General features: G+C 38.3%; 1 protein-coding gene across 2 annotated transcripts; it reads left to right on the top strand.

Annotated features, from left to right (window-relative positions):
- The first annotated feature begins 749 nt into the window (after positions 1 to 749).
- znf384a (zinc finger protein 384 a) lies at positions 750 to 19082 on the top strand. 2 transcript variants are annotated; one of them, XM_041809201.1, is made up of 11 exons: positions 750 to 878; positions 4171 to 4238; positions 4918 to 5242; positions 7591 to 7713; positions 10149 to 10318; positions 10866 to 10942; positions 11101 to 11325; positions 13594 to 13761; positions 14918 to 14996; positions 15316 to 15474; positions 16497 to 19082. In XM_041809201.1, exons 2-11 carry the CDS (start codon positions 4176 to 4178, stop codon positions 16905 to 16907), a joined length of 1800 nt encoding a protein of 599 aa, XP_041665135.1. In that variant the 5' UTR covers positions 750 to 878; positions 4171 to 4175; the 3' UTR covers positions 16908 to 19082. The 2 variants fall into 2 exon arrangements, with proteins under 2 accessions (XP_041665135.1, XP_041665136.1); XM_041809202.1 differs by lacking the exon at positions 13594 to 13761.
- The last annotated feature ends 740 nt before the right edge of the window (positions 19083 to 19822 follow it).

Here is a 19822-nt window from a genome sequence, read left to right as displayed (position 1 = left end):
ATCTGTCACTGCGTAGTCACCAAATATCACATAAGTCCTAGGACTGGAGTAAATTGAATATTTCTGATCTTTGTCATAATCTCCACATAAATAAAATCTCATTTGCTAAATTAAAGTGTCAGAAGCAAGTCTAAATCTATCTAAGTGTATAATGAATGTAATTTTTTTTTCACTTTTTACTGAATGAAGTTTCTAATAGAGTTCTTATATATGATCCCCACTTTGATTCTACCTGTGGGAGAAAGTGTTTCTTAGTGGTTTTGTTACTAACTACAGTCATAAAACAAAATATGTATTGTTATGAACTTGTAAATTAATGTCAGAGGGGTAGAATTATTATATGCTGATGTTTTTGAAATTTACATTTATGGTGTGATCACATTTAACAATTTTATTATGGTGCACTTGTCAAACAAAGATCAAATCAGCAAATTTTGACTTTCTCAGATTAATGCATCAACATTGCAACACTGCACATTGTCTTTGGGAAGACAAGAGCCAGTTCTTACCACTGAGTCGCTTTTGTCTCAGAATTCAGTTTTCCCCCATCAGCATAATAAAAGGGGATTTCATTTTTCTAAGTGGCCCCTCTTCTCTTCCGTATTTTCTAATTCAGGTGGAATTTCCATCATTTCTCTTTCTGATTGAACCACAAGGGATAGCAAACTATGAGTTTTATTTTGAAAGTACTGGCCGGAAACGTCATATTGTAACGGTCCAACTTGACTCAGCGAAGCCGAGCTGGAGGGAAAAAAAGGAAAAAAAACGAAGAAAAAAAGGCACATCTGAGGGGTTTGAGGGGCGGATTTGGACAAAGTTTCCCAACTGTCCCGACCCGAGGAAGCTCCGGGGGGGTTGACGGGGAATCGATTTGACCGGTAATTAACACGGGAGTTATTGGTTGGTTGTTAATTATCTGATATTTTCAGTGTGTCTGAGAGCACTGTCGTCCCAACCGCCGGAAGTCTGCATGAAGCTGCGTCTCCAACAGAGGCAGCGGCGTCGACGTTTTTTTCTGTCTTCGTTTTTTTTTATTCGAGACTTTTTTTTCTCTTTTTTTATTTTCTCACAGCGAGATGAGCAGGGAGTGAGGAATGGAGGCGTAGGCAGCGAGGATGTTTGTGTTTACTAAGCGACAAGCTAGTTAAGCGTATGAATATACAGGCCTCCTTGTAGCTAGAGCAAGCCAGCGAACAAAAGGAGAAAATTAATGGAGGCAAGTGAGCTAGCTCCCCTTGTCTTGTTGCGTTAACTAGCTAACGCTAGCCATGTTTGTTTACAACCCAGACAGCCTATGAAGCTATTGACAGCTGTTAAGGCGCATTGTCACACATGCTGTGTATTGAAGGGACCCCCTGCTTAAACCGATATCTTCCAAATAAGCATTTTAAAGATTTCATCAATCACAGCTAACGTCTGCTCGCTGCTAGCAGTGCCACAGTTTGGAGCCAGCTTGTGCCCCTCGTCAAAAATGGCTCTCAGGGCACTGAAACATTGACTTTGTGATGCACTTTTAACGGCCCCTAAGTTTCCAGACAGCTACAGCCTGTGTGATATGAAGTGTTTTGCTCTTAAACGTGTCTTTTAATTTAGTATTAGCTTGTGCTTCTGCAGAGGGGAGAGTGGGTTCATAAAAACACAACGTTAAATATTTATTAAACTATCCAGTGGAGTGTTTTTGCATGAAATATCTGGTTGCCTCACTTTTGGAGATTATTTACTCCATTGCTGTGTTTTTCATGGATCTACCCTGCCCTATTGGGCTTCACAATAAAACGCATGTTAACTTCAGCCAAATTCAATTATCATGTTATTACATGCATGCTTTCTCTGTACCAGAGCAGTTTGATTATGCATGGCAATCACAGTGTGCACATGCATACAGAATAAACGTCATTAACCATTTGTATGAAATAGTAGCAAAGTATGTGGCAAACAGTGCAAATGTATGCAACAAAAATGGAACCATGAAACTTCCATTTTTATGCAACAGAAAACATTTTGCCTCTCTAAGTAGAAGGAAACGAGGTGGGAGGTTTGATAATGAAAAAGTATACAGTAGTTGTCTTCAACAAGGGATGCACGATATCATCAACATAATATCTATATCAGATAATAGCTTAAAAAGTTCATTTTTGAGAATTCGTGGATATAATATTTAAAAATGTACAATGATACACGACCTTATAATGTGAAGCTGTAAATTTGTTGAGTTTTGAGCAAAACCAAATGAGCTACGTCAACTGAGCATGTTTTTCTTTTTCATCCTCATTACTCTACCTTAAGTAGCTTCCAAGGGCTGAGGTTAGGGCCGACCTACAGTTAATTTAACTTTTTTTGCTCTTGAAAAGAGTGTCTTCTGTTTATTTCAAGCATTTCTGTCAGGGTTTTCTCAGAACCACCCTACAAAGTTTAATCAGGAGAATTGATTTTAATTTTTATCTGAAAGTAGAAGCACCATACTTGTGAACATTGCTGTAGTAGCCATCAAGAATAAGAAGCTTGGTTTTAAAATTACTGATACAAATTATTCATGCTACTGTGGGCATATGATCCAAAGAAATTACTTTTAATTTTTCCTTACTGAATGTCTGAGTTGGAAAATAAAACCTATTTTAGGGCTGTCGTGGTATACCGGTATTGACGATCACCGTGGTATTAAAAAATAAAATTCCAATATGTTAAAAATGTGCATATGATAATATCGTGTAAATGATCCAGTGCCACTTGAACACAATTTGGAAACAGAAAAAGTAAAATATGCCAGGGATTGTTCAGTAGACAGTGGATTATTCCAAAGTTATTAGTTGTCATTCTTCAGTTACACACAAATACTGTGTCCACTGCTATCCACAAATGATTTTGTTTCAGTTAATATTGTAGTTATAGCAAATGTTGCACCTTGTGGATTTTCTGTTTATCAGTTCATCTGGTTACCTTTTAACTAGCTATTGAGTGTAATTGCACTTTTTATGTGCACTTGTATAGTTACTGTTTTCATATTGTCTCAGTATCTCCTTAGACAGGTATTTTGAGTGTAATTCATCTGCCACAAAAGAGAACACAACATAAATGAAGTCACAGAAAAATTTGATTGTCCAACTATTATTTAAATTTTTATTGATATCCTGATAATATCGTTATTGTGACAATTTTTGCCCACGATAATCGTGAAGTGAAAATCTGATATCGGGACAGCCCTAACCTATATCCTTTATTGTAGAATTAGATGTTGTTAATATAGTTTTATGTTTGTTTGTAGAACAAATAGGGTGTTACAATATGAACAACAGAACAATTCAAGCAGAGGAGACACTCTTTCTCTGTACAGTGAAAAAGTTGTGCATATATCAGTATCGGCTAAAATGAGCGTGGAAATTTCTACATATTGGATATCGGCAAAAATCCAAGATCGTGCATCCCTGTTTTAAACAGTGCATTTTCACTAAACCATACGCACCCCTTTGAAAGATGTTTCCATATGAATTAGAGAAGATAGAAAGGTAGCATGGAATAATAGAATAAGCATCTGTTTGACTTTTAACAGCAGTAAATAGATATAAATGTTGACATAGTGCCAGATTGCTGTCCAAAACTGGAGTCATAGCTGTAGGACAGTGGGGTTTTTTTCTTTTCAAAGTTATCACAACACGTCAGGGACTATTGAGGACTTTCATGGGCTTTGTCACAAGCCTCAAAGATTAGTATTTTCTTGACTCATGCCTCTTTTGTCCTCCTGTGATTTTTTTCTTAATTTCATCTCTCCAGAGATTGAACATCTTTACATGATTCCTTTCATATCCTCTTCTCCTCACATTGATTGATTAAGGTTAAACAACCCTAAAATCAGACACCTAAAAGCTCTTCCCCTAACATTTTAAACATACATGTTTCACTTTTGTAATGGCATTCCTAGAAATAGACAAGTTGCTGATTTTGTAAACACATCAATCAGCCACAGCTAAAAATTTGCCTGTCTTTGATAGTACTGCGCCCCGATCCTGAAACTGACTGATGGAGGAGAGGACACATGGAAAGGAAACAAACTAAGATGATTGAAACGCAGCCATGCATGGTCTCGTTTCATATGACAGTCATAAAAGCAGAGCACAGTGAAGAGGAGGAGGAGGAGGACAGGTGTTTTCTAAGTGTGTTGCTTTTTAATTACAGAAATAATGGACGATTCCCATTTCAACTCATCATACTTTTGGTCTCCCGTCCCCACTGTACAAGGACAGGTAGAGACAACCTTATTGTTGGAATTGTCTTGAAATATAAATGGTGTAGTGTTACGATCACAAGATAAACAGCATTAATGATCATTTTTATTATTAATGGAGATACTTTTAACATTATATTGTACAAAGTTTCACCCTGAAGAATGTTAATAACAACTCTGCAAAAATGTTTTCTTAGTTGGTGAAGTTTTTGCACATTAACAATGTTTGACTCTTGACACAGGAAGAGTTCACTGGTTCACATGATCATTCCTGTCCCTCTCCTCTCTCATCACCTCAACCCTGCTTTCTTATTTTTTATTTTCATTTACTTCTTGCATCTCACCATGCCTTCGTTCTCTGTTCTCTCCGATTGTTTTCTTTTCCTCCTTTTTTCCCCTTACATGGACCTTACCCATTGACAACCCCCACCCTCACTCTTGTAATCTGCAAACTCCAATCACTGCTTTTCTTCCCTCATATCATCCTTCTTCATCTTACAATTTACCTTGCTGTCCATCCATCTCCACTGTTGTTCATGATACCACTTTCTACCTCACCTTTTGTCACATTCCACTCATCTTCCTCCTCTCTCCATCCTTACCCTGCTGTCCTCTTACATCCCTTGTTTTACTGTCATCAATTCTGCATCCTTTTTTCCTCCTGCCACCATTCCTTCCCTCCACTCATCCCGGTCTAGATTGAGAACGCCATGTTCCTGAACAAGGCGAAGGAGCAGCTGGGTCCAGAGAAGGCCAATGCACCCTCCTTTCCTCACTCCTCTGCGTCTTCCACTTCCTCCCCGCACTATCCCACCGCTGTGCTGGCCATCCCCGGCTCAGTGGACACAGGGGCCGGGGTGCGAGTCGTACCCAAACAGGAAGGAGGAGGTGGTACTGCAGGAGGAGGTGGCGGTAACAGCGGCAGCACACCTTTAAGTGTAGTTGGGGGACACCTGCACCAGTCGCACACATCACAGAATATCACCGTTGTGCCTGTTCCCTCCACGGGTATCATGACTGCAGGTAAGTGAACTGCCTTATCCTCTATTGTGTCAAGGTCATTACACTTAGATTTCAATATAAACATAATCAACAATAGAACCATGCTATAGATCTGGGGTGTTAAACTCAATCACAGAGGGGTCCGGATTCTGAATTAAGGTCTAAACTGAGGGCCTAACAGGGTCCACTTTTAATCAAACTGTCAACCTCATTTTCGCCGGTAATACATTATGGGGAAAAAATTAGCACTGATGATAAATGATTTTGAGATCTTAAAAAAGTCAAAATGATGTTAAAAGGCTCAAAATCTGAGATAAAAAGTCAAACGAATTAGTGCAAAGGGTCAAAACACAAAATCAAATGTTAAGATAGTGCTTTTAAAAGGCAAATATATAAAAAGAAAGTCACAATTATGATTTAGATGTGAACCTAAAAGTTAAAAATATCAATAAAAAGTCAATTATAAATATAAAAAGTCAAAATATTAGACAAAAGTCAAATAATAAATTGACAAATATGAGATTAAAAAAAGAAAAAGCTTAAATATTAGCTATAAGCTCAAATAATAAATGTAAAAGGTCAAAATATCGGCTAAAAAGTCAAAATAATAAATGTAAAAGGTCAAAACATAATATAATGGTCTAAATAATAGAAGTCATAAGTGTGCTATGCAAATTCGAAAATATGAAATGAAAATAAATGAATTTCCCACATTCCTTTTTATGAAATTATTTTTAAGCTTCATATTTATCACAGTTTTATGACTTAAGGGTCTTTGATATCATCAAGGTTAAGTTTGCATTTTTATTCTGGAGGAAATCTGCAGAAATCATATTTTAGGGCCAGTTACAATAAGAATATGATGTGATCTTGCAGGCCAGGTATAACTGTACCACGGGGTGGATTTGGCCCCCAGGCCTTGAGTTTGACATCCTTGCTATAGATCATAGACTACCAAGCAATGCGAAGTGCAATGTGGAGTTGTGCAAATGCACAATAACAGTGCTAGAACAAGAGAAAATGCACTGGGAATAAATGAAATCTGGAGTCTTTAGTCCTCCGCACAGGAGCCCTAAAATGACAACCTGAGGACAAATGGGCAAAAAGAAGAGAGTTGCTGAAATCAATCCAGGCAGTGAGCAGAGTGTGAACTGGAGTGGTGTAACTGCTGGCCGAGTAACATTATTGGTATGAGATTGGAAAGATAGTGTGCTACGGAGAATGAAACCCAAACTCTTAATGTTTGAGGGTAGGAGAAACTGAAGAATGATCAGTTGTGTTTAAAGTGTATGTCAGGCCAATCAGAAGAACTGAAGTTACATCAATGTTCAGTCTGAGGACTTTGTATGAGAACCAGGATTTGATTTCCTGTAAACATTCACAGAGGGAGACGGGTGGGAGGGTGGATCTGGCTTTGGTAGAGCTGGGTGTCATCCACATAGCAATGAACGTTAATGTTAGAATTTTTGAAGATATGACCAAAAAGAAGTCAATAGATAATGAACAGAAAGAGGCCCAAGACAGAACTCTGGGGAGCACCGGCAGAGCCTGGAAAAAGGATTTGAATGCTTACAGTTTTATGAACTGTGTAGAAGCATTGCTGGGTATTTGGAGTAATCACAAACAGAAGCTCTCTGCATACTGGGTCTGCACAATCACTGGCACACTGTAGGATCATGTAGGAATAAATTACCTTTGCATGGCCACATTTATCTAGATGTAGCTTACTGTACAGATTTCAACCAAACAAAGTCTTTAACGGGGCTACTGTCTGACATTATTTTTGTTTGTTCCAGCTGCAAATGTAATGATTTTTTTCTGTCATTTTTCATGAGAGCGATACATACTTCTCAGGGGTTTGATGTTGTTTAATCAAAAGAAGAATGAAACTTAGCTACTGTGGATTGGAAGAAAATTGAGATGGTGATTTTGCACAATAGTCATTTTATAGACCAATGAATTCATCATTTAAGCAGAAAGTGATCAATATTTTGAACAATTAATGAATAGTTGGCTACTAAATCTGAAAAAACTCAACAAAAATAAAATGGTTTGTGTCTAATTAAGTCATTTTGTCATATCAGCTTGATATGAGCAGGTTATAAGCAAGTGTTTTTAAAGAACAGGTTGTTAAGTCATGTAAAATCATTTAAAAATGAGCTTTTTATAAGATTTCTGCTGTGCTGTTGTTGTTGCCAGGACCTATAGACACCTTAAGAACATTTTTCTCCTATGATATTGTTCGCTATTTTGGTCAGTGCACATATTTTAAACTTCTTTTTTAGGGAACCTAGATTAACAAAAAGATCAGTTTTAAATGTGTATTTTGACTAAAGGACCCACTGATAAAAGCCTCTCTTTCTTGTTAGCGGGGTTAGTGATTACCACCCCTCAAGGCACACTACTGCCTACGGCCTCCACGCAGTCATTTGTGACCGGACCTCCTACTGCCACCACCATGATAGTGTCTGCATTGCATCCCTCCAATACAGGTAAGACACAGATACTGTTCCTTTAATCTTGTTCTAAATCTGTGCACCAGTGCATCAGTTTAACATGAGTATCAGCTGTTAATGGCCCTGTTTTAAGGCATGGAGCCTTCAGCAAATAATGCAGCATGAACCAGTGTCTGTAGCCATTTTTATTTGTTGTGTTGCACCAATTTAATGCTGGTATTCAATACACCTTACTTCATATTCAAAGAAGAAGTTCTTGTATTGGGCAGAGAAAGTCACCTTTTGGACAAATTTTGATCTGTTTTCATGGTTGAACATGAGAGGAAATGTTGGCACAATGATTGCACCTCTAATTCGATGTTAACTTCAGATTGTTTGGTCAAAATTGTACAGGCATTGTCAAAAGGTTGCAGTATCATTTCAAACATGTATTGGTTGGTTGTGTTATAGAATAGCTGGTATGACATGTAGGGGTGTAACAGTAAGGAAAATTTTCTATTCCGTACATGCCTTGGTTTAGAAGTCACGGTTGAAGTCAACTCCTTCCAAAATGTCTTCAATTAATATAAATACTGAAATATGTTTTTTCGAATACAAAGCAATTAATTTTTTTGATATATTGCCGTATTGAAACCCTTTCCTCCAATCCTCAATTTTCCCAGCCAACCATGAACACATCATAATATAATGTGAGTTAGCTTGCTAAGTGCGCTAATTAACGTCTGTCCAGCTGATTAAAACACGGACTTAAGCACTGGATTACTTTTTTAATTGATGGGGTCTACTACAAAGTTTGGGAACTCTTTTCAAAGCCCGTCTGGGCAGAAAAAGAGGGCAGGGTCTGTCTGCAGTCTAAAAATAACTGTTACTATTGCTATGACACAGCTGTAGACATGACAGAGTCATGTCCGAGGGTACTGCATTTAGGTTTACTTTGATTTGTGAAACCAGAGCACCAGTGTTATAATAAAAGAGACCTCAAATCATTGAGAGTTCATAAAGGGCTGTTGAGACTTTTTGAAGGGTGAAGGATTTGAATTTCTTTACTTTTGCTTTGTAAACTTTATGGATGTTGAATCCCATTTCGCAGCAACTGACATGGTTATAGATTGGCTGCTTTAAAAATCTTTTTTATAACTTTTGTCCCCTTAAAAATAGCCAGAAAGAGGCTGTTAAACTTCCAAAAGAGGCTGTGTTTTTTCTCCTAGTCGTAGTGATGTTCATGTTGGTGTCGTATGTTTCAAATGCTTTGATTGATCTGATGGACATGCTGTCAGTGACGCACCTGCTGAATAATGTCTGCGCTACTTTTGTCTCGTCCTTGTCTTTGTCCAATGTTGTATTTCACTGGGAAATAAAGTGTTCCCAAAAAGGAGACTTCTTGCTGGGAATATTCAGGCTCGATGTTGTTTACTATGATTGTGTGGTCGCCAGGATGGTGTGGGTTGCTCTCCCATTTTCCTGTCTGTGAATGAGCTTTGCCTCACATGTATTCGTTCGGTAAACGTCTGTGCTGTACCAAAAAGCCGGTACCAAATCAGTACAGTATGAATACATGTACCTCAGCACCCCTGATGACATGGCTCTTTGATCAAGGGCACCATGTCACAAACTGTCAGTAAGACCAACCAGAAATATGAGTGTATTGTTGTTTAAAAATATATTACCAAAATTAGCATTTGCAATAAAAGTTGATGCATTGTGGCACGCTGTATCCTCCTCACTGCCATTTGGTCCCTGGTTCAAACCCTGCACAGACAGGGCCTTTCTGTGTGGAATTTCCATGCATGCTTGCATTTTCTCTGAGTACTCTACCTTCTTCTCACAGTCTAAAAATTGACCGCAAGTGTGACTGTGAGCATGGCTGCTTGTTTGCCCCTGTATGTCAGCCTTGTGATTGATTGGTGACTAGTCCAGGGTATACCCCACCTCTTTCCCAATGGCAGCTGGGATTGGCTCCAGCCCTTGTGACCGTGAATGAGATAAGCAGTGTAAATGATGGATGGATGGACATCACAAAAGCCTGGAGATAAATCAGAAAAAGAATATTATATGCAAATTAGCAATGCTTTCCTACTTAGGTTGTGTACATTTTATCTGCTATATTAATTGAAACCTTGCTATCATAATTGTGCTTCTTATAATGAATTACTCACACTTACAGAATGATAGTGTTATCATAATAATGAAAAATGCGCATTCATATTAAATGTTTTCTAATGTCTTACAGTCATAATCTCTTATGGAAACATAAGACTGACAGTTTATCAAGTCCTACATTTTTGTACTGTTCCATCAGTTGATGTCTAAGAATATGTCTGAAATTTTTAATAAGGCTTGTGACTGCTCATGACAAAGACCCTCCCATCATCTAGGCGATGTGCTGGACTAATTACCTCACATCTTTCCATCTAAATCACATGGTGTCCTCCTGACTTCCTTTTTGTTCTTTGCTTTCCTCTTGTTTCCAGACAAGAAGGAGGACATCACCATCCCTCCTGCTGTTGTCATGCCGACGCCATCAAAGCGAGGCAGGAAGAGCAAGCAGGTGATGGGCAGAGTGACAGGAGTGGGGGTGGGAGGGGTCCTCCCTCCAGGAAGTGACGCGTTAATATTGGCACACCTTGCTGCTGGTGGACAGGTGAAGTTCATTTTCATTTCTTTTCCATGCAGAACATTTGCAGACTCAGCTAATGCAGTTTTGTAGTATTTATGAGATATTTTGGTTTATTTTAAAGCTAAATATATAGGATATAATCATATCTTATTGATATAGTTTATGTTGCTGTTGTTTCTGCAGAGGACTGATGCCAGGCTCAATTAAAGATGTATTGTGTAAAAATCACTAATAGTGATATGCGTACTGACCACAAGCTAATCATTAAAAATTTTGAGTCTTAATAGGAAAATATTTCATTTATCTTATGTAAGGAACTTTATTTTTTCCACAAATGGGTATTTCATACTGTATTTAAATAATTTTTCATGTACATGTGAACATTGTGCAGCTGGCTAGAATTAGACTTAGAACTGATGTATGTCTTTTAAGGGAAGATATATATTGTGTCGCGTCAGCCAACTCAAAACTATTTTGATATGATATTTTGGTCCATATTGCCCAGCCCACCAAAATATATTGTCCACATGTGATCTTTTGACATAATTAATGTCTTATCATTTTATTATAGCATCACTCTGCTGACCCATATGATCTGTCCAACGATGAGGATGATCATCCCAGCAAAGAAGGCCCCAAATCCTACAGGTAATAAAAAACTTTTGAAATTTGAAATTAGACAAACAGTATTGTTGTTTGTGATATTTTAGATTTTATTGACCATAAACAGCTTTTGGCTCTTGCCTTGCCTTGCCTGCTCTCTGTGCCATAAAGGCTTTTTTCTCTCTCATTCCTCACTTGCTAAGGTGTCGGATGTGCGCAGTGACATTCTTCAGCAAGTCTGACATGCAGATCCATGCCAAGTCCCACACTGAGGCCAAGCCCCACAAGTGCCCTCACTGCTCCAAGTCGTTTGCCAACTCCAGCTACCTGTCCCAGCACATCCGCATCCACAGTGGGGCCAAGCCCTACTCCTGCACTTACTGCCAGAAAACCTTCAGGCAGCTCAGTCACCTCCAGCAGCACACACGGTACCGGGCTGGGCTTTGTCAAGTTTGTGTGTTTGTGTGCTTGCTTGTATATGGGGTCTCTTCAAGAAGCGTTGTCAGGGCTTTTGTCAGACTGCTGAAGGAAGGACTGGTTGTGGGATGCATGAGGGGGGTTTGGGACAGTGTTGACAGTGTGAAGCTCTTTTTGCTCAGTCGTGATATTTTCTAAGATGTTGCAAAACCTTTACCAAATTTAGATTTAATCCTGGGTTTGTTCGCGCAGAACTTCATGCCATGTCCTAAGTTTATCAAAATTAGCTTCTCTCTGTTGACTTGTTAACTATCAGGACAGAAAGTGAGTCTCATCATTAAATTTGACTGTTGTTTTGATCATTTAGAAGCTTTTGATATCACAGTATGTATAAAATTCTGGGTGGATGCATGCTTTCAGTGTTTGGCTTCTTCATTTAACAGGTCATTAACCTCTTCTTTTTTTTCATGTCAGAAGCTAAGCGCAGTCCTGCATGTATTTGAGTTATTCTGTTTTCTTTTGATTTTCTCTGCTTATGCACAGCTCCTTCATGCATCCCCAATTTGGTTTGAACCACCTTATTATTTCACTGTCATAGAAGCAAGTTGTAAAATTCTAATCCCCTTTAAAGTGAAACAGAATAGTGAAAGGTAAAATTCTGGTCGAATCTACATTTATGAGTTCTTAGTGCTGACTACGTGTACAAAAGAAAACATTTATAATCAAATATTGATACCATTGGTGACAGGAATGTCAAAAATATTTTAATCACACATGCTTAAAAAACTCTCACAAGCCTAAAAAATATCCAGGCCGACCCCCCCTAAGCCCATGGATGTCCTCTCTGAGTCTGCCCTGGCCGTTCCCATTACCTTTGTTTATAATTCTGAACAAGATTTAAACCCAGCTTTTTTGATAAGTTCGCTGTTATACTGTAATTAAAATTTTAACCTACAATTCCTTGTAGTACATTTCATAAATTGATGAAATGTTGATAGTTGGAGCATTAACAGCAGCTTATACTGCATTTAAAGGTTTTATAGTTTATAATAAACAAAGCAGTGAGGATGATGACTGGACATGCAGACATTCATGCATGCTTATGGCACATCAGAGCATTTTGTCAAGCATTAATCTGTCAACAGAGACTACAGTCAGCAGTGTTATTCAAACACTTCATCGGTAAACTGAGTTGCAATACACAATTATTCAATCGACGTTTTATTATGCCCAATTACATGTTACCTCTTTATGCTCATCCTCAATGTACTGTCACTATGTGCTCTTAGAACAGACCAGACTGTCAGCACCACTTTTTAATAGCTTCTCTCACTCATAACGCCAAAAACTAACCTTCAAAACAAACGGTTATATTATGCATAGCTAATAAATCACATGGAGCACAGTTTTTGTAAAGACAGTGTAATTCAGGCCATGTGAGTAGAAGACCTTGGCTGTGCATCTCTAATTGCTCGTACCTGAGAAGAGGGGGGCAGATCCTTGTCTGGCCCAGATCCAGGCCACAGGCCGAGTTGGAAACAGTCTGGGGCTCAGATAATCTAAACTCTAATAATAACTTTGTGTAATTATTGGCTCCTCTAATACTATAGAAACTCGTGTTTTTCTTCCTTTTACTACATTGAACCTCCCTGCATGTTTTAATCTTAATATCATGTTTCCAAAGCATATAAGCTGTTCATCAGATACTGACAAGAGCTTTGTTTGTGTCAGTGTAACTAAGTGATAAAAGCACCTGTCTACAGTCCATGCCATCATGAATTTTATGTTTGACCCTTCATTCACCTTTGTGTTTTCATTTACCTTATTGTCATGCACTTGGTTTGTCTTTCTGAGCTTCAGGACATTCATTTTAAACAGGAAGATGTGCTCCACTGACCTGCCACTTATCCTAAATTCACATTAAAATCTGACTGTAGCAGAGCAAGACAGTCATAGACACTCTGAGTCCACTTAAAGCAGGGCACACCAAATGGAGAGACTGCGAGAGAGAAAGAGAGCGAGAGAGAAAAGCGTGACTGTGCTTGCTGTATGTTTTTGTTCTGTGTTTTCACAACTCAGACACAGCACAAAGAGCACACTGTCAAACCTAATGATCTCTGATCAACGCCACTGATCGTAGATCTTGTTAACTTAAACGCATGATTTAGTCTTCAGTTTGACGGGAAGTTTGGTCATGCTGTAGCTTAAAAATCTCTCGCTGTTTCTCTCTCTGTTTCTCTCTCTCCTTCTCACTCCTCCAATCCCGTGTCCCATGTTAGAAACCACACTGAGGCCAAGCCCCACAAGTGTCCCCACTGCTCCAAGTCGTTTGCCAACTCCAGCTACCTGTCCCAGCACATCCGCATCCACACGGGGGCCAAGCCCTACTCCTGCTCCTACTGCCAGAAAACATTCAGGCAGCTCAGTCACCTCCAGCAGCACACACGGTACCGGGCTGGGATGGGCTGGGCTGGGTTTGAATGGCTGGATATGTGTGCATGTATTGGTATAAGTGAGTGGTGAATTAAGGCATTATGCTTTTTCTTTTGTCTTTATATGCACCCAGGTCTTTCTGTGTGTTGAATTTGGTGGCATATTTCATCTGTAGGTAGTGTTGTCCAGAGACTTAATGTTTTTAGCTTCATAAGAGAAGCACATGTGCTAGTGTTGTATCCCTGCATTCTTTTAAGTGGCCACTAGGAGCAATTGCACTGTTTTGTAAATAAATGGGCCCTACCCTTCACTGATTTACTCCTTTAGGACACAGTTTCTTAGGAGCTTGTGTCTCAGCAGTTTGTTTTTATTCTTCTTCAGTACATCATGTTGTGAATTTTGTGGACTATTTTTCTATTTACTGTGAAACAACTGATTAAAGAATTTGGCCACTTGTGATTGTCTGGTAGCTACCATGTTCATCTGGTCCGAGGTGAAACGATATGAATCAATCCTGCAGTCATCATGCATTCACTTGTGGTTCCAAGAAACTAAGATGACAAAGTGCACAATACTGAATTTAGGGTTTCAAAACAATAGTTTACAAACAAATGAGTAAAATTATTGTAGTCACTTTTGTTACATGGTCCAAGGGTCTGCCCCAAAATCTAATTTTTAATCATTTTAATCAGAATATCAGCTGTAGCATGACTTTTTCCCTCCACAAACATGTGTCACAGTTTTGTTTCTCATTAAAAAACCGTCTGAAGACGGGGTAAAGTGATCCTAAACCTTTGAGGTGGGAAAAAATAACCATATGGTCTCCTAACTCAAATCAGGAGCCATAATGAAACCACATACTCAATATTTCTTTTTATGGAAGTTTCAAGCATAATGGTAAGAAAATAAATGAGAAAGATGAGATACTACACCCGGCTTATAATCTCATGCAAATATAATTCCAGGTTGATTTGATTTGTGCTTGATGTTAGATGATGGGCAAATTTTATTTGACTAGGCATTGCCATTATGTGTTTACAGTATTTTGTCTTCAGTAAGATAAAACAAACTAAATACTCACAATGAGGCACCTACATGTTGATTAAATTTTCCTGCTGAGACTTTAGCAATAACGTTAAGCTGATATAACTGTGTTGTTTTTTTTTTTAGGATTCACACTGGTGACCGACCGTACAAGTGTAACCATCCTGGCTGTGAAAAAGCTTTCACTCAACTGTCCAACCTACAGGTACAGTTATTCACAGGCTTAATCTGACGCTAATGGTGAACAATTCTGTTTCATACTTACCTGTTTTATTTTCTCGTTGTTGGCCAAAACAGCAGTTTAACATTTTTATTTATGCTACATAAAGCCCTTGAAAATTACACAATTTTCTACTTATGCCACCCAAAAAACTTGTAACAGAGTGCGTAATGAAATGGCCAATAAGCATGAATGTACTTTCATGATCATATTTTTAAACACTATGTATTTGGTAAAAGTCTTTCATTAATGATTTCAGTCCAGTCAGTAATGATTTACACATTCAACTTTGCTCTCCCTACAGTCTCACCGTCGGCAGCACAACAAAGACAAGCCGTACAAGTGCCACAACTGTAACCGTGGTTACACGGACGCTGCCAGCCTGGAGGTGCACCTGTCCACACACACCGTCAAACATGCCAAGCTGTTCTCCTGTGGCCTCTGTAACCGATCCTACACCTCGGTAGGACTTGAGATATTTTTCAGTCATAAATCAGCCAGATATTCACATTTTTTACACACACTACGGATTATTCACACCTAACCTGTTGGGTTCAGCTGAAATGGACTTGAGTCTTTTTGCCAGTTTGATGCAGTTTGTTTTTGCTGGTGTGAAACCATTCAGTCAAAAACTGGTGTGGACCAAATTCCCACACAGAGACTTGTAAAGGTGGGTCTTTGTCTGCTTTTAATCAGACTTTGATGTGGTTGTAGTGAGAACATCATCCAAAGTTCAGACCAGATCACTCGAGCTATGGTGTGAAAATGCCCGAAATATGAAGAGTTATAACGATAGAGCTGTCTGCAAATACAGGCCTGTAGGTCAGCTTTTTCCATACTAAGCACAAGTACTCAGATTTGGGTACTCACTGTTACTGAGCACTAATATGAATACTTAATAATACCGTCAAAGATCTTAGAAGTATTTAAAGTTTGTGTTATTTTTTTATTAGATCTTCCTCACCCCTCCTTTAAAAAATTGTGTGTTGTTTGCAGTATGCAGCCATAGCTCCAACTACATATACCTACTCAATTAATGAGAGGCTAATGTCAGCCTTGAAATGATATTGAGTACAGTATCTGTAATGGTTTTGGTACTTTGGCACTTAGGTAAACTATCATGGCTGTAATAATCCACGACAGTTTGTAAAATCAAACTGAAAACATCAGTATGTAATGTTCAAACTAAAAACAACTGCATAATAAATTAATGAAAACTGTTTTATTAACACTACTAATGTTAATGTTTGGAAATAAACATTTTTCTTATAAGGGACATCCAAATAATTCTAACAAAGGAAATTTCTCAGTCAAATACTCATCAGCTCACATGAAACACAACAGCTGAGTTTGGCTTTACTGATCCTGTATACAAGTATTGAATAGAAACATTTTTTTCATATCATCCTTTTTTTAACAGATGATTTGATGCTGCTGTTTGTTTTCCCTGCCCTCATGTCTCCCTCCCTTCCTCTCTGACTCCAGGAAACTTATCTAATGAAACACATGAGGAAGCACAACCCTGACCCGCTAACAGTGGCCGCAACCGTTGCTGCTCAGCAGGCACAGGGCCTCACACCAGGTGGTAGGGGCCGAGGTCGTGGTCGAGGAAGAGGAGGTGGCACTGGCGGGGGCAGAGCGGGCCAGCTTCAAAACCAGACGAACCCCAACAACACCCAGAACCCAAACCCTGGACCCCCAGGCAGCTACCAGCCCCCCCAACAACCCACAGAAGCTGTGGTTCAGTGTCCATTTGACCTTCACCAGTACAAGACAGTGGCTGCCAGCGAGATCCAGTACAAACCAGTCACTGTGGGAGACCTACCAGTGACCCACAAAGACCTCTGCCTCACTGTCTCCACGTCAGCCATACAGGTGGAGCACATGAACTCATAGGTTGCGTTTTCCTACTCTGTTAGAGGGATTAATAATCATGTCTGAAGTGTAAAAAAGGTCCATAGAAGCAAGTAACTTAACTGCACTCAGTATTACAGCTGTCTAAAGCTAGAAAAATGCTGTTTAAGCTATACAAACTTTCCGGTAAACAATACAAGTGGAGTTTGTTCTGATTCTCTCCCTGTGATTCTGAGTTATCCTTTATTTTTAAAGGGGTTGATGCTCAAAGACATGTGTATTTCAAAAATGAACCCAAGGTCAGTTTTTTCTTTCTTTCAAATGAGCTTTAATGCTGAGTGCAACTTTAACTTACTTGTTTTAATACAGATATTTTACAATGTGCTTCTTGGTTCCTGAGCCTTCTTGTGCCAAGTATTCTCAGTAAAATACTGGTTTGTGTCACTGATTTAGCTGTTTACTATTCAGCATGGAGCCAAATTCGTTTAAAAGGCCTGGGATCAGATTTAGCTTTTATATCATTATGACTGAAATTATGAATCTCGAGTCTAACCAGCAGCTTTTCTCTGGCTCATTGTGTCTCTTTTTTACTGTATTATTGGCAGCAGGCATCATTGGAGGATGAAAGTGTAAAATATCTGTAAAGTAAGAAATGACACCATTGTCTGCACATTGATGATCCAGAGAATGGTGTTGTTTTTGACCTATCCAGATCACATTAATCTGAACATTCTTCACTCTTTAGTTCAAGCCAAAACAAGGGAGAGCAATGCAGACAGAAATCATTGATGGAAGACTGGAGTTTGGAAGAGACACAGAGAAGGATGGACAGAAGAATTGTTTCAAAAAAAACGGAGGAATGCCTCGGTAAAAACTTTTGAATCACATTTGAATGACACCATCAACGTGCCGTGGAGGAGAAAGGCTGAGTGAGTTAAAGCCCGAAGAAGACAACAAAAAAGAAGCTCAGCAAGAGAAGGATGTGGTGTGTTTTGGGATTAGGCTGAAACTGGACCTGAATCTCAAAGTGTGCATTTCTCAAATCATGATGTCCTTATTTACACCCACCTCCTTTCAAACAGAGAAGAGCTGAGAAACTGATTCCTGAATGGAGCCCAAAGTTTTTGGAGAAAAGAGGTTGAAGAATGCACTAAATGTGAGGAGTCTGCAGCAAAATGAGATGAAAAGAGGAGAGAAAAAGGGGGCTGGTGGGGTGGGAGGGGTCCTAAAGAAAGCACTTGATGAAGCTCGTACTTCACGCCTATGTTTGTCATCATTGTACTTTTTTTTATATATCATATGTATGTATTTTTCTACCAACAGAGGAACGTGTGAACAAACTCAGAGAGAAAGCAAAGTGAACGCATGAATGTGAAGGGAACAGATAAAAAAGTCCTAAGAGTGTTTTTTCCCCATTTTTTCTTATTATTCAAAGAGAGACCGTTTACTATCCTCCAATGAGTACAGACAGCCCAACTCTTCATTTGGTGGGCAGTTGTCGGGGGACTAATGATTGTGTGATAAAAATGGCTGACAGGTACTGTTATCAATCTTTTTTTAAAAAGAACTTTTCATACATATTATTACTACTTTCATTATTACTGTATTGCAAATGTTATCCACATTATTATCAATCTGAGGCATTATTGTATTGCAGTATGCTGTACATAAAATAGATAGAAAGTACTTTTTCATCCTTAAAAGGGAAGTTTGTCTCATGTAAAGCTATTATGGAAACTCAAAGGAACTCAATTTGACATGTATCAAAGCATCAGCTGTGTCCCTGGTCACCTCTATTGCCGATTCAGCTCCACTGAAGGAGTTTGGAACATTACCTACATTTTTATGAAGAAGTACAAAACTTTTATTATCATATCGTTCTCCACTTTTCAGACAAAACTGAAACTGAAATTTCATGCCAGATTTATTATGTTAACTTTGTAATAGTCATTCACAGTAACTATTTTTAAAGGACAATTTTAAAAGGTTGTAAAAGCTGCCTAAAGTCTTCTTCTCTAAATAAGTGGAAAAGGATAAATCATCCCCTTATTTAGAGAATCATAATTACCATGTTAGCATAAGATATTAATCGTATGTACAATGTACAGTGCTTAACAAATTTATTAGACCACCCTAACCCTAACCAAAGTAAAGTTTATGCCACAGCTGCCCTAAATTAACAGCATTGGTAATTACCAAAATCATTTTTTATGTTTCTGCAATGGTTAATACACCAATATGTAGAAACTCTTTAACCCAAATGATATTTTTAATGCTGAAATATAATTTTTATTGTTAGCCATGAATTTTCAAATTTACTGATTTACAAAAAAAACTGAAAAAATAGTAAAGAACATTAATATTTCTTGGTTAATATGTCAAATTATAGTTATTTACTTGCATTCCTGAACAGAAAAAGTAGTTTTAGTGGTTGAATGTTATGCTTGATTAATTTCTGACTTCTCAGAGAGGCCGAGTGAGCCGGCTCAAATTTGGGTGAATTCAGTTTGAAATCCCTCATTCCTGTTCAAAATGGTAAAACGTGGAGAGCTCACTGAAAATGAAAGAGTCCGTATTAAAGCACTTCATGATGCTGGATGGTCTCTGAGACAAATACAGGTGGTCTAATAAATTTGTTAAGCACTGTACATGTAACCTGAAACAGCTTTGCCTTATTGACTACATTTTAACTTTTAGGATTTATCAACAAACTTTGTTTTTTTTTATTTGGTTTGAAGACCACAATCTTTATAGGACGCAAAAGTCTGTTTGTTCTTTAGACAAAGATTTGATATTGCAGGACATCAAAAATCTGTTGTGATATTTTTTCTGTTTTTAAATACAGTGGCCTGTAACCTTTGAGACATGATATCTTAATAACTAATCACTTAAATATAAATAGGTAAAATAGAATTGATACATTTTTGTCTGAATTTTTATGTTTTAAAGCTTTTTAG

The sequence above is a fragment of the Cheilinus undulatus genome, linkage group 16 (assembly GCF_018320785.1).
Source record: "Cheilinus undulatus linkage group 16, ASM1832078v1, whole genome shotgun sequence".
Classification (NCBI taxonomy): domain Eukaryota; kingdom Metazoa; phylum Chordata; class Actinopteri; order Labriformes; family Labridae; genus Cheilinus; species Cheilinus undulatus.
The sequence above is the reverse complement of the archived record's forward strand: the minus strand, read 5'-3'. Positions and strand labels throughout refer to the sequence as shown.